General features: G+C 57.8%; 6 protein-coding genes across 6 annotated transcripts; 4 read left to right on the forward strand and 2 right to left on the reverse strand.

Annotated features, from left to right (window-relative positions):
- Nucleotides 1-496: 496 nt before the first annotated feature.
- On the forward strand, nt 497-2,174 carry CcaverHIS019_0600200 (uncharacterized protein; the record flags this gene model as incomplete). The annotated part of the gene is made up of 4 exons (XM_060602431.1): nt 497-647; nt 682-891; nt 933-1,304; nt 1,342-2,174. 4 exons carry the CDS (start codon nt 497-499, stop codon nt 2,172-2,174), a joined length of 1,566 nt encoding a protein of 521 aa, XP_060458826.1.
- A 104-nt stretch (nt 2,175-2,278) lies between these two features.
- CcaverHIS019_0600210 (uncharacterized protein) lies at nt 2,279-2,687 on the reverse strand (the record flags this gene model as incomplete). Its single annotated transcript, XM_060602432.1, has 2 exons — nt 2,279-2,616; nt 2,684-2,687. 2 exons carry the CDS (start codon nt 2,685-2,687, stop codon nt 2,279-2,281), a joined length of 342 nt encoding a protein of 113 aa, XP_060458827.1.
- Nucleotides 2,688-3,065: 378 nt separating this feature from the next.
- Nucleotides 3,066-6,756, reverse strand: CcaverHIS019_0600220 (uncharacterized protein; the record flags this gene model as incomplete). The annotated part of the gene is made up of 2 exons (XM_060602434.1): nt 3,066-6,449; nt 6,484-6,756. 2 exons carry the CDS (start codon nt 6,754-6,756, stop codon nt 3,066-3,068), a joined length of 3,657 nt encoding a protein of 1,218 aa, XP_060458828.1.
- A 694-nt stretch (nt 6,757-7,450) lies between these two features.
- CcaverHIS019_0600230 (uncharacterized protein) lies at nt 7,451-8,342 on the forward strand (the record flags this gene model as incomplete). The annotated part of the gene is made up of 4 exons (XM_060602435.1): nt 7,451-7,519; nt 7,552-7,625; nt 7,658-8,089; nt 8,123-8,342. 4 exons carry the CDS (start codon nt 7,451-7,453, stop codon nt 8,340-8,342), a joined length of 795 nt encoding a protein of 264 aa, XP_060458829.1.
- A 1,915-nt stretch (nt 8,343-10,257) lies between these two features.
- Nucleotides 10,258-10,812, forward strand: CcaverHIS019_0600240 (uncharacterized protein; the record flags this gene model as incomplete). Its single annotated transcript, XM_060602436.1, has 2 exons — nt 10,258-10,395; nt 10,429-10,812. 2 exons carry the CDS (start codon nt 10,258-10,260, stop codon nt 10,810-10,812), a joined length of 522 nt encoding a protein of 173 aa, XP_060458830.1.
- A 466-nt stretch (nt 10,813-11,278) lies between these two features.
- Nucleotides 11,279-12,574, forward strand: CcaverHIS019_0600250 (uncharacterized protein; the record flags this gene model as incomplete). The annotated part of the gene is made up of 4 exons (XM_060602437.1): nt 11,279-11,300; nt 11,342-11,894; nt 11,949-12,241; nt 12,288-12,574. The coding sequence occupies 4 exons, from the start codon at nt 11,279-11,281 to the stop codon at nt 12,572-12,574; spliced, it is 1,155 nt and encodes a 384-aa protein (XP_060458831.1).
- Between the last annotated feature and the right edge of the window lie 49 nt (nt 12,575-12,623).

Here is a 12,623-nt window from a genome sequence, read left to right on the forward strand (position 1 = left end):
GGGGAAGCGTAAGTTTGCGGGGATGAGGGGCCGATGCGTGAGACATCGCGCCATGGTGACTGGCTGGAGCTACCCCGGATTCCCGGACAGATGAGGCCCGCAGACTGTAATGGTGTAATCCTGATGAGTTGATCAACCGAGCTCTGGTTCACATCGCATGTGAATGGGTCCCAGACACATGCTCGGATGTTCCGGGGCCCACATTCCGCTTCTTACGCCACCTCTCTCTCTGCCTTGATTGCAAGATTGCGTGGAGCGCCCAGTCGCCCAAACGCCCATAGCGTTAATGGACGGCAAACGACAGCCTGAGTGGAGCTGACCAGGCTGTCAGATCACATCTCACGCCTCGGCAATCTCACGACCGCAGCTCTGAGCAGAATGATTCAAAAGCAGAAAGGAGAGTACGACTGATTTTACATCTCACCAAAGCATCTACCTACTACTCGAGACGATCACAGGACGGACAACGGAGACTACACATCACAACTCTCTCACCATGTCCGCACACAACCCGTCCGCCGCCGAGCACGGCGAGAAGACATACATCTCACACCTCGAGAAACAAGACGCAAAGTCCAGCACACACGTAGTGGAGGAGGATGTCGTCGACGCTGCGGCGCGTGGACATGCCGCAACTGACATCCATGGTGCGTTCGTTTGTCGTCTTATCTAACCACGCAGGACAGCCTCTCGTCCACTTTGACCCCGAGGCGGAGAAACGCCTCGTACGCAAGATCGACCTCTACGTCGTTCCTACCGTCGCACTGCTTTACCTCTGGTGCTTTATCGACCGCGCCAATATTGGAAACGCGCGTCTCGCAGGTCTTGAAAAAGACCTCGGTCTCAAGGGATACCAGTACAACATCCTCTTGACGTCGTTCTACATCTCTTGTGAGTCCACTTGGCGGACTGGCGGACAAAACTGACGGCAGACATCATCTTTGAGATCCCTTGCAACCTCATGTGTAAGGTTGTTGGGCCGGGCAAATGGCTCCCGTTCCTCACCTTTGGCTTTGGCCTCTTCTCAATGCTCACCGGCTTTGCGACCAACTTTAGTAATGCGGCTGGTATTCGCTTCCTCCTCGGCGTGTTCGAGAGCGGTATGCTCCCTGGTATTGCCTACTACATGTCCCGCTGGTACCGCAAGGCCGAGCTTGGCTTCCGCCTCGCTCTCTACATTGTCATGGCCCCCCTGGCTGGCGCCTTTGGTGGTCTTCTCGCTTCTGGTATCCTCAAACTCAATGGTATCGGAAAGGTCCACACATGGCAGCAGCTCTTCATCATCGAGGGCATCATCACCATGGGTATGTTTTTGTACGCCATTCTCAAGCTAACGTCCAGGCCTTGCGATCATCTCATTCTTTACCCTCACCGACCGGCCCAGCACTGCTCGCTGGCTCACCGATGAGGAGAAGGCACTCGCCATTGCTCGCGTCAAGTCTGAGAACGTCGGCACGACCGAGGTCCTCGAAAAGATTGACTCCAAGAAGGTCATGCGCGGTATCTTCAACCCCAACACAATCATGACCTCTGTCATCTTCCTGTTCGACAACATTACCGTCCAGGGCCTGGCGTTCTTCCTTCCAACCATCGTCGCCACCATCTACCCAAAGCAGTCGGTCATCCAGAAACAGCTCCACACCGTCCCGCCTTACATTGTCGGCGCGTTCTTTGTCGTCGCCCTGCCCTTCCTGACTTGGAAGACTGGCCGGTCCCTCGTCTTCTTTGTCTTCTCGGCACCTCTCATGATGGTCGGGTACATTATGTTCCTCGCATCAACGAACCCACATGTTCGCTACGGCGCGACCTTCCTCATCACCTCTGGCGCGTTCGTGTTTGGGCCCTTGTGCAACGCCCAGGTCGCCACCAACGTCCTCTCCGACACGGCCCGTTCCTCGGCTATTGGTATGAACGTCATGTTCGGGAACATTGGCGGTCTCATCAGTACCTGGGCCTTCCTGCCTTTTGACGGACCAAACTACCCCATCGGCAACGGTCTTAACCTTGCGACTTCCAGCATGATTCTCATCCTCTCCCTTGTCCTCTGGGCCTACCTGATCTACGACAACCGTCGCCGCGACAAGGTGGATGTCGATGCCAAGCTGGCTGGCATGACCGAGGAGCAGATTAGCGATCTCGACTGGAAACACCCAGGCCATCGCTGGCACTACTAGGCGTGTGAGAGGCGATTCTTGGTTCATTGTTCATATGGGCAGAGGGCAGAATGACAGAATGGGAAAGAGCAGTTGTAGTCGTATAGTAAATGCATAGCAAGGCGCTAGTCCACCTCCATTGTCATTGCTACACGAGTCTCCTCAATCATCACGATGCCGTGTTTGAGGTCCCACTCGTCCATTGTGGCGACTTGCGTTGGGCTTAGCGGGACTGTCTCCGCCATGCTACCGCGTCGCGGCCCAGCCGGTCCACGTTTCTCAGTCGGTACGGTGACTCCGCGACTCTCCTCGACAGCGTGGTGCGGGTGTGCTGCGTCAAGAGGCACTACGCCGTGCTTGAGCTCCCACTCGTGTATCGTGTTCTGCTGCTCCGAGCTCAGCTTTCCATCCTGAGACTCGCTCCCGCGCCGCACGGTAGCCGGACCACGGTGCTCGTTTGCGTCTGGGTCAAGTCAACAGTGGTCTCTCGGTGGAACCCCTTCAGTGGCGACTGCGCTGTGACAACTCACGCATATGTGACTGCATTCGATTGTCGTTTCTGGTATGACTGAAAGATTGAGGCTGATGGAGCGGCGCAGAGTTGTGTAGAGCAGTGCAGACCCAATTCAGAGTATCACTTCAGCAAAGATGGAGGATTGAACAAGCCACCCGATCGTCAGCTGATGAACATGGTACCCTAATACCCTCCTCGTCATCATGGACATACCATGATGACGAGACTGACGACGCAAGATTCCTTGGAGCTGAGAGTAATAATAAACCGAACAGACCGGCTGTCCACGGTCCTGGTCATCTCAGCATGAGGTGAGACATTGCCTACAGCCGCGGACAGCTTGTATCCGGATACCGTTTACCCAAGCCGGCCAGCAAGATCCAATACATGCGCTACAACTACTTGAGATAGATGAGGGGCGCACCTGGGTTGATGGCGTCGCCGTGCTGGACGACGATCGCGCTGACCTTTTTGCCCTTCATGTCGTCACCTGCTGCGATGAAGACACTGGTCTTCATGGCCTCGAGCTCGACGACGTGTTGCTCATCACTCTCAATAATGTCGCCTTCCTTGACCAGCACCTTCCAAACACTGGCAGACAGGGGTGAGATGACAGGTTCGCCATCTGCCTCGGCCGTGTTGGCTGACGTCTTGCCGCTGGCGGCCTCGGCCTCCTTCTCGGCCAGCCAGGCCTTGAACATCTCTTCTTCCTTTGCGGCCACGCGGGTCGAGCACTCGGCCTGACGCTGCTTAAACTCGGCAGTGGCAGCCTCCTTCTCGGCGATAAACTTGAGGTAGTCCACCATCTTGAACTTGGACGCACGAGTCTCGGGCTTCCAGCTCCCAGCCTTGAACTGGCGTTCAATGTCGACAAACTCATCCTCGGTGACGGTGTAGAACTCGATCGAGTCAAAGTTGTTCAGAATGCTGTGCTTCTCAGCCCACGCCTGCCACGTCGAGAGCGTCCGTCCCAGCAGCTGGTATCCGCCAGCACTGGCGATGGGGTAGATGGCGCCGATGACGCCGGCCAGGCCAATTGCACCTTCGCAGGTCTTGGTGCGCGATGGGTTGTACTTCTGGCCCAGAACACGGCGCGTGGGGTCCATAGGGATGATGAAAGGAAGCATGACGAAGAAGCCGTGGGCGAGGACAAGCCAAGGCGTGCACGTCAGCGTCTCGTGGACGTCCTGCAGAGTCATGCCGTTGTTGTCGGCAATGTACTGTGTGTTGGACGGGAGGTAGACTGCCTCCTTACGCGCCGTCTTCATGTAGTAGTCGATCGATTCGTGCGTCCACTTGTCATCGGGCACGCAGGGGAACTTGTGGATAGTGACGTCGAGCTCGACGTCCGAACCCGCCGGAAGGGCGTTGTCGATGTCGGCCATGCGCTTGACCAAGTCTGCCTGGCTGATCTTCTCGGGGTTGAAGTGGACAATGGACGAGCGAACGCATGCGTTCATGTACACGACGCCGGGGATGTTGGCCTCCTTCATGGCGCGCTCCCACAGCTCAACACGCACGCGGTCCTGGATGATGAGCTGCATCGGACCGACCTCGTAGATGAGGTACTCGTCTCCACACTGGCGGATCCAGCGCGCGGGCGTGTCCTTTGTTGCCGCAACGTGGTGGAGGACAGACGAGCGCGTAATGTCCTGAATGTCCTTGGAAGCGGTGATCTCGCGAAGTGGCTGCGCCTTGGGCGTCGTGCACGCAGCGAGCCACTCGTCGTTGTCCTTGTTGATCTGCGCAGCCTCGGCGGGGGATACAAGGACGAAACGGATCGTGTCCTGAGGACGCATCTGGCCCGACTTCCAAGAAGCACCAACAGCCATGGAAAGGACGTTGGAGAAACCGCCCATGTCAGGAGAGTCGACAGCAAAGAGCACTGGCGTGTCACCGTTGACGTTGAGCGAACCGAACGCGTAACCCTGGTCGAGGACGTTGGAAGGGTGGGCACCACCCTCACCACCGTCGGCACGCGACCACTTGATGCGCGGGCCGTCGAGGCGAAGACCGGAGCGGTTCGACGACGTCGACACCGTCCACGTAGAGCCGAGAAGAGTCTCCATGCCTTCCTTGTCGAGGTACTCGAGGTCCCACTGAGCGTTGGCGAGCACGGGAACAGTCCACTCGTTGGAGAGTGGAGTGCGAGCTGCCGGGGGGACAGTGAGCGTCGGGCCATCCGTAGAGGCCGAGATCTCGAGGAGGTCGCCTGGCAGCAGGGTACGGCCCTGGTATCCACCGAGAGAGGCACCCGTGAACGTCGACTTGGAACCCATGAACTCGGAGACGTTGCCAAATCCACCACGCACAGCAATGTAGCTGCGCAGGCCGACGCCACCGGATGCCATACCCACAGACAGGGTCTCGCCGGCCTTGATGAACAATGTCGTCCACTGCGGCGCCTCCTTGCCGTTAATGGTAACCTTCATGTCGGCACCGGCGACGGCGACGACTGAGTCGACGTGGAAGAGCAGCTTGGGGCCCTGCATCGTGCACTCGAGGGCCTCGGTGTAGCGGTCGTTACCAGCGAGAATGTTGGCAGCCTGGAACGACAGCATGTCACCTGGACCGCCACGAGGCAGGCCGAGACCGACACGACGGCCCGGAAGGTCCTGAACGGTAGACGAGATTCCTGGGGTGACAACCTCGACAGCAGCAGGGCGCCACTTGAAGCGCGAGCACCACGTCGTTGTGACGGTAGACTCGCGGAAGTCCTTGGTGTCGAGGATAGAGCGGCAGTAGGCAATGTTGTTGTGAGGGCCAACGACCTTGGTCTCGTCGAGACACTGGATGGCCTTGTTAATGGCCTCCTCGCGGGTGGGACCCCACACGATGAGCTTTGCGACCATTGGGTCGTAATACGGTGAGACGAGCGAGCCGCTCTTGACCCAAGTCTCGATACGGCCGCGCGGTCCGACGTCGCCCCAGCGAACCTCGAACAACTGGCCAGGCGAGGGCTGGAAGCCGGCGTTGGGGTTCTCGCAATACACACGCACTTCGATGGCGTGTCCGTCAATCTTGAGGAGCGGCTCCTGCTGGAGCTCGGCGGCAGGAAGCGAGCCATTTGACTGCATGCCCTGCCGGATCATGAGCTCGATGAGGTCGAGGCCGGGGTGGATCACCTCGGTCACAGGGTGCTCGACCTGGATACGGGCGTTGAGCTCAAGGAAGTAAAAGTCGAGGTTATCCGAGAGATCATCGAGAACAAACTCGACCGTGCCGGCGGAACGGTAGTTCATGACTTGGCACAGCTCGACTGCAGCTTTGCAGATAGCTTTGCGGACCTCCTGGCCCTTGGGAGTGGCGAAGAGGGCGCAAGGTGCCTCCTCGATGATCTTCTGGTGGCGACGCTGCACACTGCACTCGCGCTCGCCGGCGTGGATGACGTGTCCACGTCCGTTACCGAACACCTGCACCTCAATGTGGCGTGCGCGCTCAATGTACTTTTCGACGAACACGGCAGGCTCCTTGAAGAGTAGGGCACCCTTCTCACGCGTCGCCTCAAAGTTGGCGCGCATCTCAGATTCGTCGCGGCATACAGTCATACCCATGCCACCACCGCCTCCACTGGCCTTGACGATGACGGGGTATCCAATCTCAGCCGCGATAGTAACCGCGTCCTCGAGTTTGTCGACAACACCCTCCGATCCGGGGACAATCGGCACACCCGCCTTCTTGGCGACCTCACGCGCCTCGTGCTTGAGGCCCATGCTTGAGATCTGTGTGGGTGTTGGGCCCAGGAAGATGATGCCCGCGTCCTCAACCATACCTGCGAACGTCTGCCGTCAGAGTCGTTTTCAAGCCACTACTCACCGCGTTCTCAGACAGGAAGCCATAGCCGGGAGCAATCATCGTCGTCTGGCTCTTCTTGGCAATGTCCAGAATCGCCTCCATGTCCAGATACCCCCTGGGGTCGGTGCCGTCGCCGATCATGTACGACTCGCCGGCTGCGGAGACGTGGGGTGTCGCCGCATCCGCAAGAGTGTAGATGGCGACAGTGGGGACACCAAGCTTGTCCGCCGAGCGCTGGATGCGCAAGGCGATCTCGCCACGGTTGGCAATGAGAATCTTGTGTTGCACAGTCATTGTGGCTGGCTTCATGATGGGAAAGGGATATCGCGCGCGCTCTTGTTTAATAGCTAATCGGTGGGTCAAGACAGAGTGAAGGTGAAGCGCAAGAGATGAGCGCTCAGTCCCGCCAAGCTCGCTAACCCATCGATAAGTCGGGTAATCGGGACCCAAGTATCTTTACTGTGGTTGGCGACAACGCGCCCTATCACAATCGTATCGGGATTGTATCTACGTTGCGATGCGATGCGGTTGCGTGAAAGCAGGAACTGTGGGGGGAGATATTCGGGCTAGAAGAAGCGGTGGAACGCGAGGAAGAGGTGGATGGTAACCCGTGTTCTTGTTCAGCGTATGGTGATTCACGCTGCTGGGTGTCACATGATATGACGTTGTCATCAGCCGAGGTAAACGAGATACCGGCATCGGGTGCCACCGCCAATCCCGCCACTCCCTGCCACTTTACTAAGAAACCACAATCAACCACTTGTTCAACCCGGACATTGTTCTCTGCCAAACCTCGGGTTTCCACTCGTGCCTGAGTGGGTGGGGTGGGAGACGACGGGTAAACGATACGGGATGTACTACTATCCCATATCAGTGACACCTCTCCGGCCATACGGCGGAGATGCGGGCTGGATAAGAGTCTCAACGGCCCACTCCCACTCCAACCTCCCCGGTCTTGCCACAGAACAAACACACCACACACCTCACCATGGCCTCGAACAGCACACCCGTCGCGCAGGCGTTCAAGGACGTCGGCGTCTCGCTCAACTGCGACATGGTGCGTCTCAACACATACATCTCTAAATCCAGGGCGAGGGCTACTACCGCTGGCGCCTTGGCCCCGACGAGGACCTCTTCCCTCTGATCGACTTTGCCAACATTGCGTGAGTAGGGCTTGGAGAGTTCTAACCACTAGTTGCGGCATGCACGCCGGTGACCACGCCACTATGCTGCGCATGGTCAGGCTCGCAAAGAAACACGGTGTCGGTATCGGAGCGCACCCCGGCCTCGACGACGTCAAGGGTTTCGGTCGGCGCAAGCTTGACATTACGCCCGAGGAAGTCTATTCCCTGGCGCTGTACCAGCTCGGAGCACTCAAGGCGATGGTTGACGCCGAAGGCGCGACGCTTTCACACGTCAAGCCCCACGGCGCATTCTACTTTATCCTTCGTGACGACGAGGCTGCCTGCCGCGCCTTTATGAAGGCCCACCTGAGCCTCACCCCCAACGGCCCACCTCTTCCCTATGTCGGTCTTGCCGGGACGACACACGAGAAGGTGTGCGCCGAGCTCGGCATCCCCTTCGTCCCAGAGATCTTTGTCGACATCGACTACTCTGCCGAAAAGACGTGAGGACATATAAAAATAAATGCTGACGCCAGCCTCCTGTCCGTGCCAATGAGCAACCCCGCCACCGTCGAGGGCATTAGCAAAAAGATGACCAGCATCCTCAAGGACTACACCACCATCGACAAGCAGGGCAAGCCGCTGGAACTCCCCGAGACCCGCGGATATTACACCGTGTGCTTGCACTCGGACATGCCGACTGCGCTGGACAACGCGCGCGCGGCCCGCGCCGCCGTCGACGCCGCCAAGAAGTAAGGGAATCACATGGCGTGGCACTACGAGAAGTAAGGGAACCACATGGCGTGGCACTACGGGGTATCGGAAGTCGATAGGATGTAGTGATTTCATGCAACACCATGTCTTGGAATGTCTCAGAGATACAGTACGATACAATTCAGTGAAGCTTGACCCTTGCATTCTCCACCAACACTTGAACCTTGCATTCTCCACCAACACTTGTCTCCTGTCCATGTCCGAATGCACGTCGTCGGCCCTACTCTGCATACCCAGACGGTTCTGCGCAGACTAAAGCGCCCAGCTATGTCCTAACTCCGCCGCCGCCGGCCGCGCTCGGACCGCCGGCGGCTCTGGTGAGTGGCGCCGACGTCGGCCTCTTATGGCCTTGCCATGATCACATTGCCGAGCGATCGGAGTAGACATGTCCGTGGTCGTTGGCGAGCTTACCGTCGAGTGCGAGTGCGAGCCTCGCCTCTCATATTGTGCAAGATTGTTCCGGCCACTTGTCCGAAACCAGGCACTGCGCCGATTGGCGTGGGTTGCCGATGGCGCTGGATATCTCCACATGTCTTGCGTCTTGGAATAGATACCCCCAAGCTGTCCGGGGCTCCGACGTATGTTCGGGCTTCGTGGGGCACACCCTCCGCCAGTTACGATAACGACATGCACTTGAACTCCCCTCAGATCCCATCCCTGCTTGGGCCGCAGAACCGGTGGCATGCCCAGCAGACCTGCAGTAGTCAAGAGAGACACAGGTCGCCTGTACAAGTTGCCGAGGACGGGGCCGAGGTGCCTTGGGCTAAACCACACAATGGAGGTTTGGCGGGAATATCCTGTATATTGACGAGGTGATGAGTTTCGTGTCCCCAGAAAGACGCCATGCTGTTTCTCAGCTTTCGCTCCATTCTTCGTAGCGTAGAGCGTATGGCTCTTATCGCCCGAGGGGTGTCAAACTCTCGCGGTAAGGTAGCGACAACTTCGGGGTGCTCGGAACGTGGAGCCAACTCGAGAGCACTCTGGTACCGGCCATGTGGGCTCGGCGGACGCTGCGCTTCGTGCCCATCCGCAGAAATGACATGTATTATTCTGGGGTCAGAGTGTTCGTGTATTATTCTGGAGTCAGAGTGTTCGTGTATTATTCTGGGGTCAGGGTGTTCGTGAGCATAGTGGGCCTCACTAGTACAGGAGCTTGCGAGTTCACCACGTGATGTCGGGGGGTTGAGGGGGGGGTTGGGGTGGTGCATGTGTTGGAGTATTGCATGACCCGTGGGCCCTGGCTCCAGGCAGTTTCTTATTCACGTCCAGGCGGTTAACCTAGGACACTGAGCAGCTCTGCCGCTTCCCCGGCCCAACATCGCCCAACAGCTCCGCAAACACTGGCGATGCCTTTCGTAAAGTACCATCGTCAAAGAACGCGGTAAATGCTACTTGTGTTAAGACAGTGTCTGGACCGTTGCCCCTTAGTCATAACATGCGTTTTAACTTTGGAACGAACAGGCGTTGAACTTGCATCCCGCACTAACAGTTACGGCCTTGTTTCACCCCCATTCTGACCAAACTCCTTTAGGCAAGCTGAGCCCCTTAGAGTGTTGCGTCCTTGGGTACCGCGACTCACAACGTGATGGACATGTCATCCAACAGATCAATGTACAACCTAACGTCTCATTACGTTGGTCTCTTTGACAACGAGGAAATCCTGTTCCCCTGGAATGACTAAGTCGTTCGCAACCAGCACGAGTTGAAAGCCTATCCATCGTGTATCTCACATTGCCCAAAGCTGTAGCAATGGTTAATCTCAGGGCCGGTCGCGCCGCGCGGATGTGACTCTCCTATGATCTCCTATGTGACCAGTCGCCGTCCTACATAAAAGCTGGTGAGCGACCGCTTCGCCAGCTCAAGTTGTCAACGCTTCTCTCTTTCGCGCCCATCAAACATGCGTCTCTTCATCATCCTCGGCGTTCTGGCGGCCGCGTTCGCCCAGATCGACACTACCAACTCGAACGCACCCCGCGATGGCTCTTACGGCCAGCCGCGCCGCCTCCCAAAACGCGACAACGCGATTCGGGATGACGTGAGCATCGTATCGGATGTTATCTGACCCCAGGCCCATCTCAGCGCCTCCCGCTCAATCGAGAAGCGCGATGCCACTGGCCGCTGCCCAGGCGGCCAAACGCCCGTATCAAACGGTATTCCCCCCACGCCTAACGGATGTGGACCTAAGGACTTTGAGGGCGCCGTCCCCGAATTATGGTTCAACAAGTGCTGTGGCAACCACGACGTCTGCTATGGCGACTGTCCCAAAAGCAAGACTGACTGCGACAACGCCTTTGCCCTGTGCTTGAAAACGGCGTGCGAAACCGAGTTCGCCTGGTGGAATCCCGGGCGGGCGCCCTGCTACTATGCAGCCACAGCCTATTACACGGCTGTCAATGTTGGAGGACAGGGCTCGTTTGAGGGTGGTACCAAGAACCACTGTACCTGTGTATAGCGTCTGAGGATGTTTGCGACGCGTCGACATCCTGAGGTATATGATGTTATGCCAAGACATGCAGGGATGTGGAGATCTGGAGATTGGGTGAGTTGTGCATGACGGGAACAAGTTCGGAACACGCGAATGTCGCGCTGTAAGCGGTTGTCAGGCTGTCAGGTCAGTGCTTTGCTATACAACAATAATAATGCCACAATTACAATACGCAGCAGCACTGCCCCTTCCCCCGTAATCAGATAATGAAATGAAATAACATTAAAGAGCTGTGCTACTAATGACGGATGATTTCATTTACATTTGCACAGCCTCAGGGGTGGAAAGTGAGTAGGTTACTCGCGTCCTTGCAACGCCCATTTGCTAATCTCATCTCACTCTCAACTACTTAAAACCCCCATTCACATCTCTCCTTCTTCCTCCACATCTCTTTCTTCCTTCACACTCGTCACATCCACCACATACATTCATCATGGGTATCGCTCTTGCTCTTGGTACGTATCCCATCCTACGCGCGCCTGGCTAACCACTCCAGCCGCTGCAGGCATCGCATTCATCGTCGTCAAGAAGATGACCAACAAGCCCAAGCCTGTCGCTTACGGCGCCCAAGGCGGCTACGGCAAGCCACCAGGCTACCGCGACCAGTCGAGCGGCTTCAACCCCATGTCTTCCATGGGCGGCTTCGCCGGTGGAGCAATACCCGGCATGATGGGTGGTGGTGGTGGTGGTGGTGGTGGTGGCCAGGCTGCCTCGTTCTACGGCGCGGCACCCGGCTCGCGCGACATCGGCAGCGTCGGCTACGGTGGTGCCCCCACCCCCGATTACAACGCCATCGTCAGGACACTCCAGCACTGCATCCAGGAGCAGCGCATTGGCTACTTTTACCAGGACCCTCGCGCCGTCGACGCCATCGCCCAGCGCATTGTCGCTAGCGGCGCTATCGCCGATATCTCTCAGGAGTGGCGCCTCACCCCAGACATTGCTGTCGATCTCTGCAAGCTCGCACTCTTTGACATTGTCGTTCTCTGCGATGACTCGGCCGCCATGCGTGGTGAGCAGGGCGGTGAGCGTATCAACGACCTCCGCGCGTGAGTCCATCCAACCCTATGTCTCCTCTCTCGAGACCACCAGCTGACGCGCAGCACCCTCTCCAAGGTTGCCTACGCCGCTACCCTCTTTGACGACGACGGTATCGAGGTCCGCTTCCTCAACGCGCCCTTTGAGGGCAACCGCATCAACTCTGACGAGGCCGCTGTCCAGCTCCTCGACCGCATCATCTACGACGGCCCCTGTGCCCTCGGCTCGGCTCTTGACTACAAGGTCCTCCAGCCCCTCGTCCTGGGTCCCGCCCGCGCTCGCGCCCTCCACAAGCCCAAGCTCATTGTCATCATCACCGGCGGCACCGGTGCGGTGCACTCTGAGGCTCCCAACACTCGTGAGTCGCCATGCCCTCCAGCCTTGAACAGTGACACTAACAGCAGTCAACATGGTCATTTCGCGCGCTGCCCAGGAGCTCTCGCAGAGTGTTGGCGCCGACGCCATCTCGTTCCAGTTCTGCCAGGTCGGCAACGACATGCAGGCTGCGCAGTGGCTCGGCCACCTCGACGCGGACCCGGCCATCGGTGGTCTCATGGACCAGACTGGCGACTTTGACGCCGAGCGCGACGAGATGATGCGCAAGACTGGCCAGCAGCTCACGCCCGTCATGTGGCTGCTCAAGATGATGCTCGGTGGCATCGACAACTCGTACGACTCCAAGGACGAGTAGGCTCAGTTTGTGTTCTGGTAATCTGAATAGAAGGGTTTGTGATGTATCG

Source organism: Cutaneotrichosporon cavernicola (assembly GCF_030864355.1).
Source record: "Cutaneotrichosporon cavernicola HIS019 DNA, chromosome: 6".
Lineage (NCBI taxonomy): Eukaryota > Fungi > Basidiomycota > Tremellomycetes > Trichosporonales > Trichosporonaceae > Cutaneotrichosporon > Cutaneotrichosporon cavernicola.